We start from the raw sequence: 27241 nt of genomic DNA, 5'->3' as shown, positions 1-27241 counted from the left end.
CTTCTTCAGATGAACCCTTGTCAAAATGGAGGAGAATGCACCATCATATTCAACGATTTCACGTGTTCTTGTCCAGAGGAATACACCGGAAAGACCTGTGAAACACGTGTGTGGTGTGTTAGTGATCCTTGTGTCAATGGTGGCCATTGTGTGGACCTTCATGATGGATATGAATGTAAGAACTTCTTAATAATTTCATAACTGTGGCTAGTCAGAAATGTGTCATGTTCTGCCAAGGTACCTTGAGCAAGGTAAATGGTAAATGGTAAATGGACTGCATTTATTTAGCGCTTTTCCAATCTTTGCGATCACTCAAAGCGCTTTACAACACATGTCAGCATTCACCGTTCACACAAATTCATACAGAGGCTCCACACAAGGTGCAAGTTGGGGAACAAAAGTCTGTATGGCGGGGGGAAGGAAAAGAAGGGGGAAGAAGGGGGGGAGAAGAAAAGAGAGGAAAAAGAGGGAAAAAGAGAGAAAGAAAAGAAAACACAATTCTGTAGCGCCCATTTTATATACCCAGGTTTTTTTTAAAGACAAAAAATGTTGTTTCTATGTATTTCTGAAAGAGGAAAACCCGTCCACGAGATCGCCGTATCAAGTCCCGACTGGATTTAGGTTTATAATACAACACAATAAAAGTGCTTGTGTTGCCCGTTAAAACTTGTATTCATTCAACATATTGACTTATAAGACTTGTGCAATGCAGTTAACTGTCTTTAGTAATTAAATAAAACTTTGCAAGTCGATATTATATACATCCTATCCATATGTAGATTCTATATATCTTACAAGTTCATTGATTAAATATTTTAATCAGGGATAGTTTTTGCTGTGTTCCCTTGAATAATAATTATCTTGATTTCATTAGGGTGGTGTCTGAGGCTGTTTCAGGTTTCCTTATACATAGTCCTTTTCAGTATATAAATATATAGGATGATGAGGTAATCTTGCATTCTTACTCCTCCTTATGACTTAGGGTTAGGAAACCTTTGGAAATTCAAAATATTGTACTTTCTACATGGACAGTTACTAGTTACTTGAATGAACCAAACTTTTATTTTATTTTCAAAATATGAAAAATAACAATAATACAATTGACATAATATAACAATTCAACCACTACAACCTCCAAATGACCATACAATTAAATGAACACTATACAACTATATATATAAAGAAGTGTCCAGTGTCCATGCCTCCCACCATTATTCTTTTTGTTTTTCAATGTCCTCCAACCACTGCTCATTTGAAACAGCCTCTGCAGAGGGGCAGTATATCACTCCCAGCTGTCCTAAACTGCCTGCATTTTTTGCACGTGTTGTGCAGTCATTTTCCGGCGGACTGGAGCAGAAGCAGTAACAGAAGGAGCAGAGAAGAGGCTAGCATCCAGGGCCTATGGACGAGTGACCAGGACAGGCACCTGTGAGGTCACAGGAGAAAACATCACCGGCATATGGCCGAGGGTGGAGCAGGGAAGTGTTGCCACTGGGGACGCAGCTTCACAGGTGCCGGTGTTGCAACTGTGGGCGAGACCTCCCTCTTCACCCTTTTGTATATGCCACTGTACCAGGGTGGTGTGGCTCACGTCCATCAGCTAGCTGCAGGGTGGTCTGCTGCATAACTGTCCCGTTGGCCAGAATGCGCAGCCTGATTTTTCTGTAGTCCACCAGGATGATATCCCATCTGGACACTGTGCCAGTACCCCTCTTCTTGGGACTGCGGTGGATGTCACTGAGCCTGACAAAGATTGTCTTAATCAGGTGGCAGCAATCAGGCCACTGGGCAAGCAGGGCAGTGGTGGTGAGTGCATGCCTCTTCACACACTCCACCCCTAGAGTGAACTCCTGCCTCTTCTTGGGATACCTGTGTCCCGCCTGGTCTGCTGTCTGGCAGCAAAAACCACCCTCTGCTTGTCATAGTCCAGCAGGTTGTGCCACAGAGCAACAATGTTGCTCACCTAAGCATCAAGAGAACACAACAGCACATGAGAAGAGAAAAACATGTGCAAGTGTGAACATTTATGATACAGAGTGAAAGAAGCAAAACTATAAATGCTCCTAACCTGCTGGTTGTTAAGGACAAGAGAGCTGATTTCTTAGCTCCACCAGACACTCTGCCAAACTGTCCAAACTGTCATCCACAGCCTGCAAAAAATAACAGAGATGAGCAACACAATTTGAGGACAGTGAGATGGGACAAAACATAGATACAGTGATTTTATTTCTTTACAAATAATTATATACTTATATACCTCGGACTCATCAGGAGGTACCGAATCAAGTGCTGAGGAAACACCTGGCTGCGGCATGGTGGCAGTAGCCTGGGAGGCAGCAGGCAGAGAGGAGGCAGTTGACAGGGAGGAAGAAGCAGGCAGGGAGGGAGGAGGCAGCAGACAGGGAGAGCAGAGAGGAGGCAGCAGAGGAAGAGACAGAGAAGCTTGGGTCATCGAGGAGACTTGACATTATATGTTCCTCGAAGCCCTCGTCTTCTTCTCCTTCCTCGCCCTCATCCACATCCTCCAGCATGTTCTCAGTCTCCTCTGATTCTGGGTTGATTTTAAGGGGCTTTCCAGTCTGACTCAGCAGAAACAAACAATGGCAATGGGAATAATACAAATAAAGCTTTGTTGAACTTAAATAGGAACACTGAAAACCCACACACCAAAAGTATTATGTAGCCAGATATCAAGTATATATACCAGTGTATTTGGCAGGTGGCCTGAAGGTCGTCACAAATGTTGGTGTTGACACTTTGGGCCACAGAGTAGGTGAGACATGACTGCTTGCTGGTCACCGCAGCAGTCCCTCGATCCTGGTTCCACCTGTTCAGGCCTTCCATGAGGTACTGTTGGAAATTCAGTGCATTTGCACTGGTTCCTGGGAAAACAACAAAATAAATTAAGCCAATGAAAAATGTTTTCCTTTTTAATTGGAATAATGCCGTCACAAAGAAAAAATACAAATAATTTAAAATATCATACATAAGAGAGAAAGACCAGTCTGGAATGAACCTGTTCAGGTGAAGGCGGAAAGACTCCAGGGATGTGGACCCTCTGGCACAGCGGTACCTTGTCAGGACGACGTCACTCTTGGTGGTGGTTCCTGTCTCAGTGTACAGCTGCACACCTGGCACGTCCTGGATGCAGACACCGCGTCTGCATCCATGTAAGGCACACCTGGTCCAGCAGTGGCACGCCGATGAGGTTTCTACCATTTAGCCCCCCAAGTCTCTGCAGCAGCTACTCCATGAGGCTGATAGAGGCCTCTTCACCACATGTCCTCCTGCGGCAGTACTGGCTCAGCTCCGTCTTACTGATTTTCATATCCACGACATGATCAGTAAAGCTGGCACACCTTCTTGCCTGAGCTGCGCTCTCTTTGCCTGTCGCAACAGAGTGAGGTCCCCTGCATCCCACTCCTTTGAGTGCATCTTTATGCATGCAAAGAGGAAGCACATGAAGGTGGGGTAGAGGGGATGAGCGTCTGTGGTACAGCCGACGGCCAGCCTCCTCATGAAATGCCAGATGTCCAGCCCCATGTGGAGGTCTGGCCACTTACCAAATCTGCTTTGCAGCTTGCTCGTCCCCCTCACTCACACAGCAGCCACAATCCACATACAGCAGCCAGGGACTGGTGGGGATGTCGATGGGTTCCGGGGCTCCTGGCAGACCACTGGGAAGAAGCTGGGCCGATCCACAAAGTCAGCACAATCTCCAAAATAGTGTGGGAACCGGTTCAGTCGTTCCTCTCCATGGTTCTCCCTGAGCTGCTTCACCAGTCGTGTTGGAAGGTGGCACAATAAGACATATGTTATAATATCATAGAGTGCACTAACATCATACCTGCAAATATATTAGAAATATATTTAATTGTTTGATTGTCTCTGAGATATACTTGCCATGTGTTTTTGCATTGTTGCAGTGATTAGTTACATATTCAGTGGAGGGTAATTTCAGTTGTTTAAGTCTTTTCAATCACCATCTTTTCAAAACTGCTTTACTCACTTGCGGGTCAGGATCAGGAACATTTTCTGGTGCGGCAGGTGCGGCAGGTCCCGCTGGTCCCGGACAGTCTGACTAGTTGACAGATAGCTCAGGGAACACACAGAGCACCAGAGAGTCTCTGTCACCACCAAGTAAAACTTGTCAATGTCCAGGACACCATCTTGTGGACACCATAGCCCGTCAACTGCTTCCCACAAGCTGGACAGAACACCCTCACCTTCGGTGGTAGGGCATCCACACCAGTAGCCGATGGGTGAAGAAGCGGTCGGGCGTCGGTTTTCTGATGATAAATGAGGGCTGGGACAGGGGGTTTGTACCACAGCTTCAAATCTGAGCGCAGTTTGCCAGAGTGAAAGGGAATGTTGGAAATCCACCTTTGGTCCTGCACAGGGATGGTCTGGCACATTTTACCCGGCAGCCAGAATGAAGCTGCAGCCCCAGTAGTAGCCACTTGAAGTCCTCCAGACACATTCTGTTTGGAAGAAAAAAAACTCTTAAATATAGTTTATTGCATAAATAAAGGCTATACCAAAGAGGTCCTCACAGAGGATGGAACAGGGCTGGGGATCTTCACAGAGGATGGAGCAGGGCTGAAGCTGGGGGTCTTCACAGAGGATGGAGCAGGGCTGAAGCTGGGGGTCCTCACAGAGGATGGAGCAGGGCTGGGGATCTTCACAGAGGATGGAGCAGGGCTGAAGCTGGGGGTCCTCACAGAGGATGGACCAGGGCTGACGCTGGGGATCCTCACAGAGGATGGAAGAGGAGAAGGGCTGGGGGACCTCCTAGCCACTAAATTGGGCTTGAGTGAGGCAGACTGTGACCCACTAAAGCGTGATTTAGTGAACTGAAAGTAGAACGATCAATTCCCAGCCCCTGCAGTCAACATGTCAAAGTGTCCTTGGGCAAGATACTGATCCCCAAATTGCTCCTGAAAGGCCTGGCCAATGGTGTGTGTGTGTGTGAATGGTTACACTACTGAAGAGCTGATGTGCACCTTGTATGGTATCCTCTGACTCTGTATGAATGTGTGTGAATGGGTGAATGACATGTGTTGTAAAAGTGATTGAGTGATCGTAAAGATTGGAAAAGCACTATATAAAAGCAGTCCATTTATCTTTATCAGTCTTTTATATATATACATTTTATATCGTTTTATCATTATATATAGAGAACAATACACTCTGACTAATAAATACACACTCAAATAACGCCACCCTTATCAATGCTTATCAATAGCAATAATAAATAACAGCAGGTAATATTAGCGTTGGTTATTGTGGAACCTTGCAGCACATAATGACAACTGTAATATCTACGTTACAGTAGCTGTAGAATTAACGTCGGCACCGCTGGTCATAAGCCACAGCCGCCCCAAAGGCACTGAGTCCTCACACTGCTCCCCAGGCGCTGTATGGTAGCTGCACACTGCTCTAATGCAGAGTCTACATTTCACTGTGTGTGCTGTGCACATGTGTGAGGATTAAATGAGAAGATTCAAAATCCTCCATTTCCATTCCATCCAGTTAGTTGTCTTGACTCTGAAATACTTTACCTGAAAATCTGAATGTTTGTGAATATTGTGTTTACTATACAAGCAGCATGCAAATAATAATAATTAGTATTAATAAGGAATAAGAAATTTGACATTTTGGTAATATGCTTTAAGGCATGCAATTACGCAACATGGTAATTTTGTCAGAACCAACAATTTCAGCAGGAATTAATCAAACTACAAAACACATTTCCTTCAGAAAATGCAATGTGAATGCTGACAGTTGAAATGCATAAATAATTGCTTAAAAAATCTTGAGGCCAAAGGCATTGCACTCTGGGTCAGCAGATACCCTGAGTTGAGGTATCGGAATTGGGTGAGACAAAGTTGGTACATACCTAGTTAAATGGCTATTGGCTCTGCAACAAACAAATCCAAATTGTCAGCCTGTTACTCACAATAAATTAATTCAAAACAATAAAATAATAATACAAACATTTCTCCATGTTGACCCGTAGGTGTGTACAATGCCACGTTTGAGAACAACCCTGTTCACTACAGTGCTGGAAGCTCCCTGGCTAAGGCTGCCTCTGACATTTACATGGAGCTGCGGACTCGCTCAGAGAACGCGGTGCTCCTGAGGGCCTCCTGGGGCTCAAACCTGCTGATGGTAGGTCTGCTGGACTCTTCAATACGGGTAGAGATCCACATGGGCAACAGTGTCGAGACGCTAGCCTTTACAGGAGTTCGTCGAGTGGCTGACGGGAGCTGGCATCGTGTGAACATCTCAATGGCTGAGAAGAAGCACAAAGCATCTCCCTGGGTCATCACTGTGGATGGAATCACAGACGCCAGCAGTGTGCCAGAGCTTGCAGGAAGCCTTCGCTTTCTCAATGAGAAGGGGGCCATGTTGGCTATCGCAGAGAGCTTCACTGGCTGCTTGGGTGCAGTGAGGGTCGGCGGAGTCTACCTTCCTTTTGTGGATGACTATATAGCTCCGCAGCCATCACAGTTCCACTTAGTTGGAAAACCAAAGATTCGTTTGGGTTGTACCAGTTCCCCAGTTTGTGATTCAGATCCTTGTGTAAATGGAGCCACTTGTGAAGACCTCTTCAATGAATTTGGCTGTGTCTGTGACTCGGGTTGGGAAGGAGAACTGTGTGAGACGGACACTAATGACTGTGCGCCTCGGCCCTGTGTTCATGGAGGCTGTAAGGATTACTTAGCTGGTTTTGAGTGCCGTTGCCACCCTGGATATGCTGGCACAATCTGTGATGAGGATCTTGACGAGTGTGAGCATCATGCCTGTGAACATGGAGGCACGTGTCAGGATGGACCCAACATGTTCACCTGTGTGTGCCCCAAGGGCTACAGTGGCCCTCTGTGCCAGTGAGTATGACTCATCCATCAGTCTGTTGGTTTGAAGAGGCAGTGCTATCTGTAGCTTTAGCACAAAGCAACATTTCATTCATCATTCATTGAATCAAAGTTGACTTCCTCTTCCATCAGGTGGGACTATCCTCCAATACAGTGTGGTGAAGATGTCCAGTGTGAAAATTATGGTATCTGCAATGGTGGGCTGTGGGGAGCTAACTGTACATGTATGCCAGGATTTACAGGCAGCAGGTGAGCTTACTTTTGATAGATATGATTATTTTTATGTTCATTCCAAAACCCTGTGTTTTAGACTACAGTGTCAGAGTCCTTAATGGTCAGTTCACCCAAATGTTTTTTTTACTTACATTTGATGGTGTCTGGTGAAGAGGCAAACATCAATTATATAGAAAACCTTCAGTTTAAATGTTTTAGGACAAAAAGCTATCACAACCGATAGATGAAGTCAGCAATGATATGTACTTTATTCTACAACTAAAAAAGGACAATTCACCCAAATGATATATATATATAGTAAAGTAGTCTTATTGTATTATTATGAAAGCTGTTCACAGAGAGGTCTGTCGAGAGACACTGCTTCTAGGAAGACTAGTTTTTCAATGCTTTGAGCACCACAAACTAAATTCCATTGTTAAATGTGTTTAATACTAGCAAATACTTGAATTCTCACATGAATGTCTTTCCAAATGTTCAGAGTGGTCTTAATGCCTGCGCAATATGTTCATGTCCTTTCCAAATGTGACTTCACATGTTTTCTGTCTTGCAGGTGTGAATTGGAGACGGATGAGTGTGAGTCTAACCCATGTCGAAATGGTGGCTCCTGTTTGGATCGATTCAATATGTTTGTGTGTGAATGCCCGCCTGGCTACAGCGGTCCAATCTGTGACACTAATGTATGTTTCCTACATTTTTCTTCTTTACTTTTAGACATACAGATCATGGCAGCATGTAACAAACATCCAAAGAAACATTGAATTAACATGATTCTGCTTTAATTAATTTTAACATTATAAGACCTTTTTTGTTTGTATCTATGAAATGTTGAAGTCTACACACTTCCACATCAATGCAGTTTAGTTTATCTCTCTTTGTGTCTTTGCAGAAACAGGCCCATAAACAAGGAATCCCCTGGCTGGTGGTAGCCATCCCGCTGCTCTGCTTCTGTGTATTGATACTGATCATCGGCTTAACTTTCATGGTGCTCACGGCGAGGAAGAAGCGCCAGTCGGAGGGCGCATACAGCCCCAGTGCTCAGGAGGTGGCTGGAGCTCGGCTGGAGATGGACAGCATGCTCAAAGTGCCGCCAGAGGAAAGACTCATCTGACTCAGAGGCTGACAAATAAAGGGTGTTCCAGGTGTTCTGAGCACTGCAGGCAGGTGCATAGGACTCACGGTGAAACTTTGACATCCTCTGAACTCTGAACACCAGGACTGAAGCCCCCCCTGTGTGCTGCTACTCTGTATGTAACTTAATTTAATGACATGTGTTAACGTAGCTCCTTGAATTGTATAGCTCGACACACTGTAGTTTCTCTATGGCAGGGCCTTAACCTGTTTTTATAGGGTTAACGAGGACAACTTAAAGACTTTCTTTCAAGAATCATGGCTCCATGAAGTGCTACAGGAACACAAATTGTGGTACAGCTGTGGTGCTGCTGTAGACTGGGTTACATAGGAAAGCATTATCATTAGATGTTAGAGGCCATAGCAGCATCCAGCACAGTCCAGCTGTAAAGATACACTTCCTCTATTGGCCACTAGATGCTGGCTCTAAGAAAACTCTCACACTATTGAAGTGATCAGAATAATGCTTCATCCTTTCTAATAGAAGAAAGAAAGACAATTTATTTTTCCAGTTTGATTTGTAATGTGGGTATTGGTAGTGATTTTGCAAAAACCTAAAATGAGTGGGTTTGTTGAATTAAGTGAATCTCCTTCTACCTGTCTTCATACACAGTACACAAACAACATACATGCTAAAAGACATAACTGATGAAATACATGCATCACAAGCTTCCACTGCAGAGACGTAAAGATCAGATCTGTGAGGAGACTGTAAACTTCTTAGAACGGTAACTACATGGTTCTTGTTTGAGCTTTTTTAATTCATCATCATCATCATGTGTGTCCTCTTTGTCTTCAGTGGTTCGATGGCACCAACTGTTTGCAATCTCCATCGACAATAATGGCCTTGCTCTGTACAATTTTGTACTTTTGGTGTGAAAGCAAAATGAGGATTTAGCATTTTCTGGTTCCACTAACTGAAAAGAATGACAGCTGGTAGTAAAACCAAACCCCAGACAAAACAAAAAAACAGTTAAATCAACTCCCCCCTTTAGTGGGGAGAGTAATGGCACTATGCCAATCTGATGAAAGAACAGTTTGGAGCAGTTCTGTCAGAAAAAGTCCTCTAAAAGCGCCAGGAAATGAACAGTAAAATGTGCTCATGAGAAGGTAGCGCATCTGCTCTTGAAGGAGCTATAGGATCCCTCAGTGCCAAAATGGGTTCCCGGGAAGGGCTGTGCCGTGGTGTTTCCCCACATCTCCATGTGGGATGACAGTCACTCTCAGCACCACTGTGCTGAAATGCATCTTATTCATTGAGTGCAACAAACCTACCCTACCTTTCAAACTGGAGAGCAAAAGTGGAAGAATCCACACAAAACATCAAATACATATTTTAAAGACTTCTATTTTCATTTTAAGAACCATTTCCCCTGTTTGGATGATCTCAGAGGCTAGTTTTCCTTGTTAGAAACTCAGCCTGGCAGTTTACTCCACAAGGGGAATTTTCTGTACAGTTTGTATATTTATATTCATTCTCTGTTGTAACTTGTGTTGGATTCAGAGTTTTACTGTTAGCGCCTCATAAGCATAAAGGGAGTGTCTCATGTTTGTCTTGGTCTGTTCAGTAGCAACATTTGTTTATAACCAATGGAGAATATATTAAACCCATGTTTGATGATATGACATTCTCAGTATGTACAGTATGTAGACGGAAGTTTTAGGATGTAAGGTTGAAATGTTGCACCAAAATAAATAATGAAAGGATGAAAGTGTACATTTGGGAGGAAAAAACATGAAATATCCATCTAATTATGTAGAACAAAGTAGGCGTTGACTGCACATCATGTCAGTTTTCTTTGTTTTCTTTATTTTGATGTAAAAAAATTCTGAATGTTCACAATGTATTAGAAACCTGTAATAAAGTCAAATGTGTTCTGCAGTGTCATACCTTTTGATTGTCCATCCATTGTGTGTTCAGAGTCAACGGGGACTGGAGCCTATAACAGCATAAAGCTGCTTTTACATGATCCGTGGTAAAACCCCTCTGTGCTGTGCCGTTGTTTTCCTATGGAGAGAGCGGCGCTGCCCGACTAGGTGGAAACTACCCTTGACAAGGCTCAAAGTTCTAATTATTTCAACTTTGACCTTGATTACAGCTGACCTTTCAAAGCCCAACCAATGCGATAACAGCTCAGAATCAGAATCAGAACCAGAAATCCTTTATTAGTCCCACAACGGGGAAATTTATTTAATTTGAAGTAAAGTGGCGAGTACTCAATAATTAAATAGAATAAAAATAACCGACAAATAATGTGTTGTGATAATGTGTTGTGGGTGCTGCAATGTAGAGAGTGAAGAGAAACGGTGCCAGAACCGTTCTCTGGAGGGCCCCCGTGCTGCAGACAATCGTGTCCGAGTGACACTTCCGGGTGCTCACGTATTGTGGACAGTTGGTGAGGTAGTCCAGAATCCAGCTGGTGAGGTGATGATCCACCCCTGAGTGCTCCAGCTTGTCCCCCAGCAGCCTGGGTTGAATGGTGTTGAAGGCACTGGAGAAATCAAAGAACATGATTCTCACAGTGCCCCCAGCCTTCTCCAGGTGAGAGAGGGATCTCTGCATCAGGTAGATGACAGCGTCATCCACCCCGATGCCAGGTTGGTAGGCAAACTGAAGTGGGTCCATCGATGGTCTCACAAGGGGCCGAAGATAGCCAAGGACCAGCCTCTCCAGGGTCTTCATTAGCTGCGATGTCAGCGCCACCGGTCTGTAGCTGTTGAAGTCCTTGGGGTCTTTGGCACAGGTACCACACAAGATGTTTTCCACAAATTAAATCAAATATCACAAATGACATATTTGCCTCAGTGTGCTTTACAGACTGTACAGGATACGACACCCTCTGTCCTTATACCGTCGCATCGCAAAAAGGAAAAACTTCCTAAAAGAAACCCCACGATTAAAGGGGGAAAAATGGAAGAAACCTCAGGGAGAGCAACTGAGGAGGGATCCCTCTCCCAGGACGGACAGACGTGCAATAGATGTCGTGTGTACAGGATAAACAACATAGTACAAATACAACATCCATTTGACAGAAATTATGTTGTGATCAAAAAAGAGAAAGTATGGATGAATCCAGGATGATGTCAAAAAGGTGTTCGGCAGGACCAGGGCAGCAGGCGCAGCCACGATTCCTGGTCCTGACATAAACTTTATCAGTGGCAACCTGCAACATGAGAGACACAGAAACTCCGGGGATGATACTCCGGATGATGAGTTAGTAACACACATTTACATAAATGCATACAGATAGAGAGGGAGAAGAGGGGAGAGGGAAGGGAGGAGAGAGGAAGAGAAGGAGGAGAGCAAGGTGGTGTCCCCCGGCAGTCTAAGCCTATAGCAGCATAACTAGGGGCTCATCCAAGGCAAGCCTGAGCCAGCCCTAACAACTATAAGCTTTATCAAAAAGGAAAGTATTTAGCCTGCTGTTAAATGTGGAGAGGGTGTCTGCCTCCTGAACACAAACCGGAAGCTGGTTCCACTGGAGAGGAGCTTGATAGCTGAAGGCTCTGGCTCCCATTGTACTATTAAAGACTCTAAGAAATACAAGTAACCTTGCATTCTGGGAGCGCAATGCTCTAGTACTATGAGATCTTTAAGATATGCTCGAGCCTAACCATTAATTGCTTTGTAAATCAGGAGAAGGATTTTGAAATCTATTCTGTATTTTACCTGGAGCCAGTGCAGAGCAGCTAATACAGGAGTAATATGATCCTGTTTCCTAGTTATTGTCAATACACGTGCCGCTGCATTTTGGATCAACTGAAGAGTCTTAAGCGACTTTTTGGGACAACCTGATAACAATGAGTTGCATTAATCCAGCCTTGAAGTAACAAATGCATGCACTAGTTTTTCTGCATCATTTTGAGACAGGATGTGTCTTATTTTTTGCAATGTTACGTAGATGAAAGAAGGCAGTCCTTGAGATTAGTTTTATGTGGGAGTTAAAAGACAGATCCTGATCAAAGATAACGCCAATGCAGAGAAAATGCGTTTCGGGCCAAGTATAATAACTTCATTTTTGTCTGTGTTTAACATCGAAAAGTTGCTAAACATCCAAGTTTTTATTTCCTTAAGGCATGCTTGAAGTTTAGCTAATCGATTGGTTTCATCTGGTTTAATTGATAGATATAATTGGGTATCATCCGCATAACAATGAAAGGTTAGGGGTATAGACAGGTCGATATACCACCTGACCCACAATAAATTGCAACAAAAGGTTTTTCAGTGGTTTTCATTCCTACTGGATATACTGATCAACAGAAAAAAAGTCTACCAAAATCAGACCTCCGGAAATGGGTTAAAACTGGGTCATTTCCAAGATGGCCACCACCGGGCTTCAAAATCACTAAAACAGCTAGAACTTCTTCAATAATTGTGATAGAAACATAATTATTGGTTCTAGTCCATGGTTTTAAGGGGTGGGCAATCCAATGGTGTTTAATTTCAGATATGGGCAGTATTTAATCTGAAATCCAAGATGGCGGCAAAAAATGATCCCCTATCTTGAAAGGCAATGATCTTTGAATGTGAAACTTCATCTGTAATGTTATGTCCGTTAAACTGCCTCAGTTCAGTCCTCATCAGTGTCCTCTAGTTCCTCAGAGACTTGATTTAACGTATTGTCACAACACGTCACTTGGCACGATCCACATTGCAGACGTACATGGAAGCCCATTCTTTCGGCAGCTGCAACGGGGCGTACCACAAGCTGTGGTGCAGTTGCAGTGCATCATTTCAGAAGATTGTCTGGTGCAGCATTCATGGCAGTCATGATGGGTACGTATCGATTGTCTTCAAGTCCCCAGCCCCCAGTCCAGAGGATCAAGGTCACTCTCCATCCCCATCCAAACCATGACCTGGTAGTAAACTCGGAGACAATGAAACTTGGTGGCAGATTCCGTTGGGGGAAGACGTTCAGGTGTAATGAAAGACTTAGCAGCAGCGACCTTTTTGTTGAATATGCTGTGACGCATGGCTGCCAGAGAACATGTGCTCTCCCCACCAAATATAATATAATCATCGCTTGGCTGCCAAGGTTCTCTATTTCAGCGAGGCTCACGCCTCTCGAAGTGAATGTATCTGCACACAACTTGAGTACTTGATCATCTTTCACAAGTTTTTGAAAGACTGATTTCTTCCCAACGCCATACACACGAGACGTTGAATCACATCCTGTGAAGGAGTGCAGGATTAATAGTTGGGGGCATAACTTATTCCCGAGAAGATGCTTCATCCGATTGATATCGTATACTTTCAGATTGCTTCTTGACTGGTTGTCTGATCTGAAATATAGTGGTTTCCCATCTGCCAAACAGTAATGAAGCAGAAGCATCAATAGATCCGTGTCCTCTCCGATTAGTGTGGTGGAATGCAGAATTGTGCTGTATACTGCTGTCTTTGCAATGTCCACATCAGCGTCCCCTTCTGCTTGAATAACTGTGCAGCCCACTTTCATCAGCTGATCACCTATTAAGGTTGCCGATGGCGAAACTGCCGATGGCTAGGAATTCATCTCTCTTTCTGTAAAATTCGGTTTCACCGGTCAAGTTCACAGTCGGATACCTGTTGGTTTGTCCTTGTCTCTGCTGAGTGTTATCCTTTATTGAAGGACCTGCACCATAGCCATCAAATACAACAGTTGCTGCCCCATAGTGCCTTATTGTGAAGTCTGCATATGTTCTGGCTATTTTACAATACGTATCTCCCTTCTTCCACTTGAGTTTGTGCAGCAAGGATCCTCCATCAAGCACATATCTTTCAGTCTGAGGGTGTGCTGAAGGTGTGGTATCAGGTGCTCCTTCACATGCCAGTGCCTTGGTACAGTGGTCATTGACGGCTTCAGCGAGTTGAGGTTTGTCGGCCTTCCTCAAGATCTTGTTGTTCTCAAAGAGTGATGGTGGGTATGGACTGAGCTCATACCTCATCACTTCCTCAAGTGACAAATCACCTGTCTGGGATACCACCATGAATCTTTGGAACAGCAAGCTGGGATCGATGGTTCTGTCAGGAGCAACATGGACAGCAGATGAATTTCCCAGGGTCTTCGCTTTCTCTTTCCTCTTAATAGAGAAGGAAAACACAGGTTGTCCAATCATTCTCTCGATGATGTTGTTCCCAACAGATTCATATTCATGCACGTTGATGTCTTTGTTCGCCACGATACCATTGATGACATTTCTTAATGCAGGATCCAAGAAGAAGGGTGAAAATCCGCTCAGCTTCGTGCTTATCTTCGAGAGGTCGGATGCGTCTCTTTCACCCGTTGCTTCTTTATGCTGTTCGCTTGTTGTGTATGTGAGGTCGTTAAAGTCCTGCATGGCGATGTTGACCTCAGATGTTATGGGGGCTGACATTGTCCACAATGCTCGCTGTTCCTCTGTCATCTTACTGCCATGAGTCAAGCCACCGGTGCTTTTTAGTGATCTCATGAGTGTTTGTTCAATGACTAGATCACAGCTGAGGCCTGCCCAAAAGTGGTTTGTTTGCCGGATCACATGGTAGCCATCTTGAAACTTCTCATACACATCTGGGTGGTTTTTCTCCGGATATATTATATATGGGCAATTTATTGATTTTACGCCCCTATTTTTTTGCCACCATCCTGGATTTCAGGTTAAATACTGCCCAGATCTGAAATTAAATGACACCAGTGGATTACCCACCCCTTACAACCATGGACTAGAAGCAATAATTATGTTTCTATCAGAATTATTGAAGAAGTTATAGCTGATTAGTGATTTTGAAGCCCGGCGGTGGCAATCTTGGAAATGACCCAGTTTTAACCCATTTTCGGAGGTCTGATTTTGGTAGACTTTTTTTATGTTGATCAGTATATCCAGTAGGAATGAAAACCACTGAGAAACCTTTTGTTGCAATTTGTTGTGGGTCAGGTGGTTGTTTGTCATAAATTGGTTATTTGGTATTTGGACTCTGACAAATTTTGAGCTAATTTTCATATACGGCGGCATATGTTTCTGCCATATGGAACTGTGTATGTTTGGCGTGTTCGGCATATCGTCTGCGTCCTTCAAACGATCACAACTTACCCTTAATTTATATCAACCTATTGCCAATATTTCGTATGCGCCGGCATAGGCTTCTGTCATACGGATATGTGTGACAGGGCCTTCAGGTAAATAGGACTTGAACCAGCTTAGTGCGATTCCTTTAACGGCAACATAATGTTCCAGTCTCTGTAGTAGAATGTCATCATCAACAGTGTTGAAGGCAGCACTGAGGTCTAACAAGACAAGAACAGAGACAAGTCCTTTGTCTGATGCCAATAGACAATTTCACAGTTGTGGTACCCTCCCTTGCTTCAGGCTCAGGTTGAACAATAGCTCCACAATCCCGCACAGCTGGTCGGCGCAGGATTTGAGGAGCTTATTTTCTGATTGTTTCAAGGCAGTTACGTTCTACAGCACAAAAAACACACTCACACCTCTGCATAACCCTGTAGAAAGGTGCTGTATTTTGAACGATTGCAGCATAAGTACACGCTAAATGGTGCTGTGGCGGTAAGTGCGGAGCTTTAGCACACTGGCGGTCCACATTCAATCCCCCTATTGTGTTTTACTATTGCAGTGGTGTTAATTTTTATTAGGTTTTCACGTAAAACTCCTCTTCCGTTTTCTTTCTGTTTGTGTGCGTGCAGAAAACAAACTTATATTTTAAATTAATGTACAGGAAAGACTAAATATAGATTACTACAATATGAATTATACTCTGCTTTTGTATTGAATCATAACCAAATATTTTATTACACCACAGGAAGAAGAATCAAAGCCGGCAATAACATTTTAAAGCTCTATTAATTTCATTTTTCTTTCGGAGGGCATTACTGTCAGCAACAAAGCAGGACGTTTTGTTTCTTTCATCATTTTACGTTTATGATAAAAAAGTAACATTATATTCAATACTTTTCCACCACTGGTAGCACTATGGAGCAGTTCTTATGAGCGAGTCCCCGTTTTCTTTGTCTTATGCTTGCACAGGAGCACGTGCATGCACGCGGCTGACATGATTAATAGTTCAGCCAATGGTTTCACACTATTCTGTAATGTGCCAAGATACTAAGCAATTTGCAGCAAAGGCAGGAAAGCTGCAGGCTTCTAAACAAGGACGTAGCAGGTACTGGCTTCTCACTGGTCCTGAACGCAGCAGGGTTGACATACTGGATGTCTTCCCACAAGCTGCAGCCAGTACTACTGGTCGTGTTTAGATGGTTAAACTGCCTTCACATGATAGGAGACGTTCTCTTCACTCACCATGAGGTCAGGCTTTTGTTTTGTTTCTATGGTTACCTCCCCTGCTTGCCTGTGCAGCTTCATACAGCTGTTATCTCATTGGTTGCACTTTGAAAAGGTCAGCAGCAATTGAGGTCAAAGTTTAAATAATTTTAACTTTGCCAAGGGTAGCTTCTGCATACTCGGGCGGCACCGCTCTCTCCATAGGAAACCAAAGACACAGCCAGCGCAGAGCGGTTTTACCGCTGATCATGTAAAAGCAGCTTCACCCTTGATTTGCGAAACTCTCGGCATGATGGTTGAGATTATACATCGACTTTAAATGGTTAGGTTAAGGTAAACCTTGCTAGTTTCCCCAACTCTAGGTTGATCATCTAGATAGACCAGTACTACTCAGTAGCTTGGAAGTCTTCCCTCTCAAAAGATTATTTAGAAATAAATGGTGTCTATATTGCATATTGAGTTCCGATTAAAGCGCGGGCGGAATTGAGATAACAAGGATGTATTTAATAATGACAGATGTAAATGTAAAGACCTTATCCAGAAACAGATCTCATGTTAATAATAGGTGGAAGTAGGTCGGCTGTAAACAGAGCCAGCATCCAGGTAGCTGATCAGTCCCCAGACCGCCCGGCTGAGTTGTCGAGTCTGCCTGAACTTTCCAGCCCTTCTGATCTCCATTTCTTTGGTTCTTCCCTTTTCTACATGTGCTTTGCCCCAGTTGATTATTTGCTTGTTTGGACAACCATCTCGTGCCTGACTGTAAACCTGTTAATTTGAACTAAACTTTCTCTTCAACCTGTTTTGCCTCAGTGCTTCGCATATGTCGCCTCATACACACATCTGTGACACTTGTCTGTTTTGGTAAGAATACATTTTTTTGTTTTAACCTAAAGTCCACTTGAACAGTGTGAAAGCACAGCAAGACTAAAGTCATCAAACATTTTCTGTAGGTGAGTAAGATTTGCCATTGTTGCTGAATGGCTGTAGTGTAGTGTAGTGAGAGCAAGGATGAGGAATAGTAAAGTATGTCCTTTTCATTTTGTAGTGTTATTATGTGCATGCTAGCCATGATAGCTTCAGTAGTAGAATATGCTCACGACCCTTCCCACATTATTTCCTGTCCCACATGGGTTTTCTCACCAGTTTCCCCTTTCTGACCACAGAATCAGCTGGAATGAACATTTACACATCCATATTAAGCACTACTTGATGTTAATGGTGTAATCCTAGCATGAAACATTTTGTTTGTTTGCATGCCAAAACCTACATTGCGGTTTTAGGGGCAGTTAGTCTTTGTAAGAAAAACAGTAGGGTTTGAAGAAGAAATGCTGGAAGGTGCATGATTACACCTTTGACACATGGTAACTATTTCCTTATTGTTATGTCATCGTGCTAAGCTAGGCTAATCACGTTCAACAGATTACATTTATACTTGTCTTCTCAGCTGACTCCTGGAAAGATGGACAGCTACTGTTGGCAATGAGTTTATAAAATAATTACATGAGCTGTGAATCTTTTCAGAAAAAGTCCCCCGGGCTCCTACACACCCTGTACACAGTGACCGACTGTGAAGCACACTGTGGACACAGTCCTTTGAAAGGACTTGGCAGGTGAATCCAGTGGACTTACTGCGGCAGCTGGCCACAAGCTGACATTACAACTGACTCAGTGACTATGAGATCTGATCGTCTTTCAGCCGTCCCCAGGAACCATTTCAAAGCGTACAGGCTTAGCTTAACTTCAACATGTCTCCCAACTAACACACATTACAGAAACCCAGACAAAAAGGAGCACAGTGTTGTGAATTATAATATTTTTCTATTGATTTTAATATTAATTTTGTACAAGTGGACATTGTGGTGTGATGGAGGTGCTAAAGAAAAGGTCAAAGTCATCAAAAACATAAGGTTCACACTGAGAACCACACATTCATTATCCCTAAAGGACTATGATTTAGATGTATTGCGTTAAAGGATGTGGATAAGATGTGTAAAGAAAAGGGAAAAGACAAGTTAAAAATAATCACTGTTCATTCAGCGGGGACCAAACATTTCCATAGTAAATGTCGTGGGAACACACACACACACACACACGCGCACACGCACACACACACACACAAAGTAATACTTGACTAGGGCAAAGGCAAAAACAAGGACATAGAGTGTATATATCATGAGCAGAATTGGTAAAAGAACCCTTAAATACAACAGAATATACAATAAAGTGTTTCAAAGTCCACATATATATTTAATTAGATAGACATGTTCAAATCATTTTAGGGACATTACAGGCTTGCAGGTTTTCTTAAAATGTTTCATTTAAAAAACAGTACGAGGCAACACATTTTCACAGGTCAGTGAGAGAAGCCAAAGATGGGATTCATCATGAAGGCCAAAAAACTAAACTAAACAAAAATACTGTGCATGAAGCTATCAGAAACATCAACAGGTAACTTGATTGAGATACACCACACTTTGTAGCTAAAGTACCATAATGCCATTACGATGTTCATGATTTAATCGTAGAAGTTGACATCATTAAGATGTTGGTGTGAGTGAGACATATATTCTCATTTAGGAAACACTGCAAGCTATTTTTAAAGTCTCACATCTATACTGAGCACTATGCTAATGGGGAGGCATCTAAGACAGAGACAGAGGCTGTTTTCTTGTAAGCAATTTGTTAATGAGTGGCGCTGGGCTGAGAACTGTTGGCATCTGAACATCTTGAAGCAAGGCCGGCTTTGAGTGTGATTTCATAGGTAGAATGGTAGGAAACTCAAACAACACAAAAGATCCTTAGACAGGTACAGGTGAGCTCATGTGTTGTGGGCTGTGAGTGTGTTCATTAGTCAGCAGCAGAGCTGATAATAGAGTGTGTGTGTGTGTGTGTGTGTGTGTGTGTGTGTGTGTGTGTGTGTGTGTGTGTGTGTAGGGGTCCTACATGGATAAGGACCTTCTGCTGCAGTACATGATACTTCATATCTGATGCATCTGCTCAACTTTACTCCGTATGCACAACACACACAGGTAGAAGAAAGTCATGCTTATGCTTAAGTCATAGTTAGGATCTTTGGGATTCAGTCCAGGTCTATTTGTGGTTCCTGGTGGTAATGGCAAGGGGAATTAATCAAACAATTAATTAATTAATCAATTAATTAATCAATTAATTAAACAATAGGGTCAGCAAATACACCCTTAGCAGTTAACAGCGCAACCAAACAAACTGTGGCCTAAGAGGATTTTTCATGTCATTAAATAAAGACATCAGTTAACAAAGTACCTTCAATGTTAGCTTACAGGGAAAATAATGTGAGCGAATGGTAACTAACTAATTTTAGGTTGAAGCTATTATTCTTCTACAATTGGAAGTTGTATAAGCAGAGTCGCATGTATTAAAGCTAATGCAGTATTAAATGCAATAGAAGGTCCAGATACAGTAGTGAGGAAAGATTGGGTAGTGACAGAGAGGGAACCTCAGTACATATTCACAGGTGTTAGTCAAATGTTTCCCACCTCCTCCGAAGATCTTCCACCTTCTTTTTTTGGGGTGTAGCTGGCTTGGCCATAGTCAGCAGATCCCCAAAAAGATCACGAGTCTTCTGGCTGTCTCCCTCAGCACAAAGGGGTTTTGCCAGTATGTTTATGGCTGTACTGGGGACAGACGGAGAGTCGGCAAGATTGGAAAGAGCGTGATTGCTGGCAGAGAAGTGAGGCTGGGAGGTGACTGAGGAGGGGACGGCTGACTGCAGCAGTCCATAGCTGGGAGGCAGAGTGGAAGTGCCTGGTGAATGCTGTCTGTAGAGCCCTGGTAGTGTAGAAAGAGACTGTGGCTGGGATAGAGTGTGTAAGTAAGAGCCAGGTGGAGGCCCGTAGACCACACTGAAAGGATTCCCACTTACAGTCGGTGAATAACGCATTTGAGCGGAGGTGTTCTGCAGAGACTGGGCAAAAGGGTTGATGGGTATGTGAGGATGCAGTGGGAAAGGAGGCAAGCCCTGAGAGTAAGACCTGGGTGGTAGTGTTGGTTTGCAAGAAGATAACGACACACCAATATCTACTCCGTCACTCAGTGAAGTGGAACTGCTGGGTGTTGAGCTGTTGAGGGGGTCGAGAAGGCTTATCAGATCTATACTGTCCTCAGCAGCCTTGGTGGGCTTCAGCAGCTCACCATCTGTGGTCATACTCAGGGCTTGCCTAAACTCTTGTCCCCCTGATGTTGTCCCTTCTTCACCAGCTTCTGCTTGTTTAGAGCGCAACTGGGCTGCAGGGGGTGCTAGCACAGTAAAAAGCTCGGGCGTCCTCCTTCCGTGGGGACGTGGGATGGTGATGTTACCGGGGTTGGAAGGATCCAAAGGGTCGGGGCACAGGCTTGGGCTTAGACAGTGGCCTTCCTTCTGCGCAGGAAGTTGGACAGGTGGAGGTCTGTCGCAGGCAGGGACGCAAACGTCCTGCCCTATACTCCACAGTTTATTGTAAGGGTTGGGGAGCTTGAGGCCTGGAAGCGTTCGTGAGTGTTCACCAATACTCAGGTCCATTCGCTGCAAACACAAATAATTAAGACTTTAGAGAACCTCATCAGTTTTTCACAATCAGCCCAGTAAATCCTATGTTCCAACAACTTATATTGCTGACAACAATTATTTAATCCATGTGTTTTTCCAACACAACAGAAACAGAAAATCCACAGCGGAAGTACTAAATGTGGTGCATTTTGTGTATTTTGCTGAGGGTAAGTTCACTCTGACACTCAGTAATAAACGCAGTAATAAATGTAGTCTACGTTTCATTTGATGTGTTCAATCTATCAGCATTTACCGTTGTTGGAAAAATATAGTTAAATAAACCCACAAAGTCAGAATCAAAATCAAATAAGAGTTTTAATCAATATTTTTTGCAAGAAAGAGCAGAGTTATACATAAAAAAAGATGTACAAACTCACACATGTAAGCTTGTAAGACTGCCGTGTCACTCAGAGGAGTGAATTCTCTGCTGCGGTATTTATACTAAATTCAAAAGTCAGGAGGTAGTTCAGGTCAGTCCCTCTTTTTTGTTTACACAAAATGGTGGTTTGCAGGAGAGACAGATGGCCTTCTTATCTGGAGTTAAATCGCATATGAACGAAATGCTTGTAGAATCCGTAGTTGTATTTGTATTGTTGATTTAATGTGTGAACGAGCGATATAGAGAAGGTCACATAAAGCTCATTATTAGGCTGTCATTTGTAATATATCGTTGGAGTGGTAAGGCCTATTGTTTTTGGATATTTGGGGAGTTAGGTGGTCCGTGAGTGTTTTTTTATTGGTTAAGTGGTCCTTGGTCTGAAAAGGTTTGAGAAACACTGCTCTACGTTTAACTATGGTTAGGGGTGGAAGACCTTCATAGTAGTTGGGTCCCGGTGAGCAGCCATGACGTCACCAAGGATCTAACAGCCAGTCCACCTTTACAATGGGCCTCTCTTCTGTGCAACACAAATGCTACAGGAGATGTCTCGATGTGAACAACTAGACAGCTAGAAACAGTCAAACACCCCATTACTCAGACTGTTCACTGAATATTTTGAATATTGCCTGCAGAAGGATGAGACAGATTACAGTTCTTTGCGAAAGAGAAGGAAAACTTCTATGCCCCACTCTCTTTTTTTTTTTTTTTTGTTATATTTTTGGGCTTTTCATGCCTTTATGATAGAGAAGTGCAGATTGTGAAAGGGGGAGAGAGGGAACGACATACAGCAAACGGCACATGTCGGACTCGAACCAGTGGCCGCTGTGGGCAAGGACTAAGCCTTTGTATATGGGACGCCTGTGCTACCGGTTGAGCTACTGGGACGCCCAGCCCCGCTCTCTTTTAACTCAAGTTGACTCTTGCTGTTCTCCTCTGCTGCGATACGAGGACCAGCCGCCGTTTAACCTTCTCCGACGCGAGACAACGGGACCCGTTATTGTCCGAGCACGAATAAGTTTTCCTAATTCATAGTCTATTTTATGAGACTATTTTATGAGAATACATTAACCTGGCTATTGTTTTACTTTGTTACAAAGTTGGTGCCTCATTCGAGCTGATTTAATGTAAATTAAGTCATACTAAATAATATAATGATATTTAACCTAATTATTTTTATAATGACTAATTCCTTCTAATAGCTATTTCAATTTATTTATTTTTATTTGATTTTATTGTAGTGACAGTTATTGCCTATTTATGATATTAATATTAATAATAATAATATTTGTTAAAAGCCAGACTTGCAGACCAAACCAGAGTCACAACACTTTCAATGAATAAAAAAACACCTGAATGATTAATTATCCCTGAAGTTCTATAAAAAAACAAACATATTAAGGATAATAAATACAAACAGAGATATCGGTTATTGGAGAAAAAAAACACTTAAATATGTTCTGTAACTATTAAACAATACTTGCATGTTATAAAATGTATTCTCATAAATAATAAGATTAACAGTAAAACATAATTTACATTTACACTCATGCCATTGTTGATGCCAGGCAGATATGAGTGCTACATACTGTATATTGTGTTATATAATATGATAATTTGTTATTGTAAAGCACCTTGTAACTGTGTTTTGAAAGTTGATATACAAAATTACGTTTATAATGGTTTTCAAACTGGAGCCCTATCATGTTTGTTGTCATTCTTTCCTCTTTCGCTAAAAGTGTTTGAGCAGCAAAAACTGTCAACTGTTGGCAGGTGCGTTGCGAATTCCACCCACTACTTATGCACATGAAATTACTCATTGACCTCAAGGTGGAGCTGTAACAATTAAATTTACTTTTTCGGTTTACAGTCCATTTTAATCTCACAATTCATCTTCGCTCAAATGGTCTTCACTAAAAATGTCAAATTTTGTGACTTTTTCTCATAACTTGGTATGAGTTATTACATCAAATCTAAATGTATAGACATTGCACAGTCCAAACTTTAAAAAATCCAAAATCAATAACCCTACAGTCCTACAGAGCTTAAACCAATATATATATATAATATGCTAAATGATACAATTCCGGAAACACCAGCTGTTTTCAGGTAATGTCAAATATTTTAAATATTTATATTAATGAAATATGCCACCTGTTTATATTGGTCAAACGGTAAGTCTACAGTGACGTTCAGGGTCTAGTACTGTATGCACAACATTTTCTATTTCATCTAATTTATAAGCAAATTTTACCAAAATATTTGACATTACCTGAAAACAGCCGGTGTTTCCGGAATTGTATCAACACATTTTTGAGCAATGTAAACGTTTTAGGTTTAAGAAGGCAAAAATACCCCAGTTTTGCACATGTGATATAATTGCCCAACTGTGGTTTAAAAGTTGACATGCATATCCTCCATTCATCAATCCATCGTCTACCGCTTATCCAGGGTCGGGTCGCGGGGGCAGCAGCTTCAGTAAGGAACCCCAAACTTCCCTTCTCCGGGCAACATACGACAGCTCCGACTGGGGGATCACGAGGCGTTCCCAGGCCAGTGAAGAGATATAATCTCTCCACCGAGTCCTGGGTCTTCGCCGGGGTCTCCTCCCAGCTCCATAGGGAGGCGCCCAGGTGGCATCCTTACTAGATGCCCGAACCACCTCAACTGGCTCCTTTCAACGCAAAGGAGCAGCGGTTCTACTCCGAGTCTCTCATGGATGGCTGAGCTTCTCACCCTATCTCTAAGGGAGACGCCAGCCACCTGTCTGAGAAAACCCATTTTCGCCGCTTGTACCGGCGATATTGTTCTTTCGGTCATGACACAGACTTCATGATCATGGGTGAGGGTAGGAACGAAGATCGACCGGTAGATGGAGAGCTTTGACTTCTGGCTCAGCTCTCTTTTAGTCACAACGGTGCAGTAAAGCGAATGCAATACCACCACCGCTGCTTCGATTCTCCGACCAATCTCTTGCTCCATCGTCCCCTCACTCGCGAACAAGACCCCGAGGAACTCCTTCACTTGGGGTAAGGGTTCATTCCCTACCCGGAGTAGGCAATCCACCGGTTTCCTGCTGAGAGCCATGGCCTCAGATTTTGAGGTACTGATCCTCATGCCAACTCGGCAGTGAACCGATACAGTGACTGCTGAAGGTCACAGACTGATGGTGCCATCAGGACCACATCATCTGCAAAGAGCAGCGATGAGATCCTCAGGCCCCCGAACTGCAACCCTTCTCCTCCACGACTACGCCTCGATATCCTGTCCATGAAAATCACAAACAGGATTGGTTGATAAAGCGCAGCCCTGGCGAAGGCCAACATCCACTGGGAATGAGTCCGACTTACTGCCGAGTATCCGGACACAACTCGCTTTGGGCGTACAGGGATTGGATGGCCCTCAGAAGTGACCCCTCACTCCATACTCTCGCAGCACCTCCCACAGTATCACCCGGGGGACCCGGTCATACGCCTTCTCCAGATCCACAAAACACATGTAGACCGGATGGGCGTACTTCCAGACCCCCTTTCCTCTTCAATGAGAGGTTCGAGTATCGGCCGAACCCTCCTTTCCAGCACCTTGGAGTAGACTTTACAAGGGAGGCTGAGAAGTGTGATACCCCTGTAGTTGGCACACACTCTCTGGTCCCCCTTTTTGAATAGGGGAACCACCACCCCGGTCTGCCACCCTCTATGGACTCTCCCAGACTTCCACGCAATGTTGACGAGGCTTGTCAAACAAGACAGCCACTCAACACCCAAAGCCTTCAGCATTTCTGGACGGATCTCATCAACCCATGTGGCTTTGCAACTGTGGAGTTGTTTGACTACCTCAGTGACCTCCAACAGGGAAATTGACGATGATCCCCCATCAGCTTCCAGCTCTGCCTCTACCATAGAGGGCGTGTTAGTCGGATTCAGGAGTTCCTCAAAGTGCTCCTTCCACCGCCCATTAACCTTCTCAGTCCAAGTCAGTAGGGTCCCACCCTTGCTGTACATAGCTTGTATGGTTGCCCGCTTCCTCCTCCTGAGGTGCCGGATGGTTTTCCAGAACTTCTCCCACACCCGCTGCTTTGCCTCTGCCACGTCAGAGGCTGCCGCCCTTCGAGTCCTTCAGTACCCAGCAACTGTTTCCGGAGTCCTCCCGGATAACATAACCCGAAAGGACTCCTTCTTCAGTCGGACAGCTTCCCTGACCACCGGGGTCCATCACGGTGTTCGAGGGTTACCGCCCCTTGAGGCACCTAAGACCTTGAGACCACAGCTAGACAGTGGATATCTCCTCAAGCAGTGGCTGCTCACCCCTTTCCCCAACCCACAGAACACAGAGGAGAGGAATTATAATGCCTGCCACAGCTAGGCACGCGCTGTTGTTGAGCGCACCATTGGGTTGCTGAAGGGCAGATGGCGCGTGGCAAAGTTTTATTTTTAGTTCTCTCCTGTCACATTATTATTATTATCATTATTATTATTATCATTTTGTTGACAATTATCTTTGCTCTGGTCCAAAACAAAGTGGTTAAGTCAATGTGAACCTCTGGACCAAATCCAAAACGATATATTTTTGGAAACACAGACAGCAAAGACATCAACCTTAGGCTGCAGAGCATTTGGACCTCTGACCTGGTAAGTGAACTTGGCTTGTAGCTCCTCAGAGTCTTTGGGAGTCCTCAGATCCTCAAGACTTTTAGCCAAAGTGATTGGTTGGCTGTCAGGCTCGTCCTGGCAGCCGAAGATATCTCCCAGAAGGTTGACATTGGAGAACTTCTCATTAACTGGACTGGGAGGTACAGTGTGACTTTCAGCCCCCAAATCAGCATCGTCCCCTTCCATCAACTGGACCTCCTTCAGTGAGCGGTACGGCTGTGGCCTGCAGTGACAATGTTTGATTTATGGTTACTAATTTATCTTATGTTCATGGGTACACTGTACCCAACCCATGAAAGTACCAAAACATTTTTATATCATCTAGTCTATGATGAACATGCCATGCTTATCTCTGCACTCCCTGTCAACTAAGTCTATGAAATCCATAATTTCTTCATGATGGTGAACATTAACACGATACATTATTTGGAGACAAATATCTACCATAGTAAATGTGTATTAATCAAAGGCTGAAAATAGTCCACAACAGTACACTATCTATCTATATACATATTTATAAAACGGACATGTCAAATCAAGCAATCTGATCTTAGCCGTGGTGTAATGAGCGTATATCACAGGTAGAATGGTAGTTACTTTTCACAACAAGTCAGTATCCCTCCGCGTCTGAGAAAAAGCTACAACCTTTACAGCTGTTAAATTACGTCCGTTAAGAAACAAACTTACAAAGCTTTACTATGGAGGAGTGGATTGATCAGTGCCTATCTCCAGAGAAAAAAGCCCCTAAAAGACGAAATGCAGAGCTACGTGAAGATCAGGTAGACCAAATGAATATACATACATACATACATAGAGAGAAGACAGAGAACCACAGTAAGAAAAGAGATAGACAAAGAAGAGAGAGTAGAGAGGGAGAAAGAAAGAAAGGAGAGAGAGCAGAGAGAGAGAGAGAGAGAGGATATAGAGAGAGAGAGACGAGAGAGAGAAAAGAGAGAGAGAGAAAAGAAGGAGATAGAGAGAAGAAGAGAGAGAGAGAGAAGAGAAAGAAAGAAAGAAAGAAAGAAAGAAAGAAAGAAGAAAGAAAGAAAGAAATAAAGAAAGAAAGAAATAAATAAATAAAAGAAAGTAAAAAAGGAAAGAAAGAAAAAAAGAAAAAAAAAAAAAAAAGAGAGAGAGAGAGAGACGAGAGAGTATAGAGAGA

General features: G+C 43.3%; 2 protein-coding genes across 2 annotated transcripts in view; one reads left to right on the top strand and one right to left on the bottom strand.

The window, feature by feature from the left end:
* The window catches only part of crb2a (crumbs cell polarity complex component 2a), a 34611-nt gene extending 26391 nt beyond the window's left edge, over window positions 1–8220 (top strand). The window contains exons 9-13 of the mRNA XM_029444959.1: window positions 10–175; window positions 6020–6890; window positions 7011–7127; window positions 7663–7789; window positions 7999–8220. Of these exons, the coding sequence (XP_029300819.1) occupies window positions 10–175; window positions 6020–6890; window positions 7011–7127; window positions 7663–7789; window positions 7999–8220 (1503 nt within the window). The remainder of the gene's footprint in view (window positions 1–9; window positions 176–6019; window positions 6891–7010; window positions 7128–7662; window positions 7790–7998) is intronic.
* A 10496-nt stretch (window positions 8221–18716) lies between these two features.
* dennd1a (DENN/MADD domain containing 1A) overlaps window positions 18717–27241 on the bottom strand; it is a 35368-nt gene continuing 26843 nt past the window's right edge. The window contains 2 exon segments of the mRNA XM_029444573.1: window positions 18717–21030; window positions 26056–26302. Coding sequence (XP_029300433.1) covers window positions 19987–21030; window positions 26056–26302 — 1291 coding nt within the window. The 3' untranslated portion in view covers window positions 18717–19986.

Source organism: Cottoperca gobio, chromosome 12 (assembly GCF_900634415.1).
Source record: "Cottoperca gobio chromosome 12, fCotGob3.1, whole genome shotgun sequence".
Taxonomy (NCBI): domain Eukaryota; kingdom Metazoa; phylum Chordata; class Actinopteri; order Perciformes; family Bovichtidae; genus Cottoperca; species Cottoperca gobio.
The sequence above is the reverse complement of the archived record's forward strand: the minus strand, read 5'-3'. Positions and strand labels throughout refer to the sequence as shown.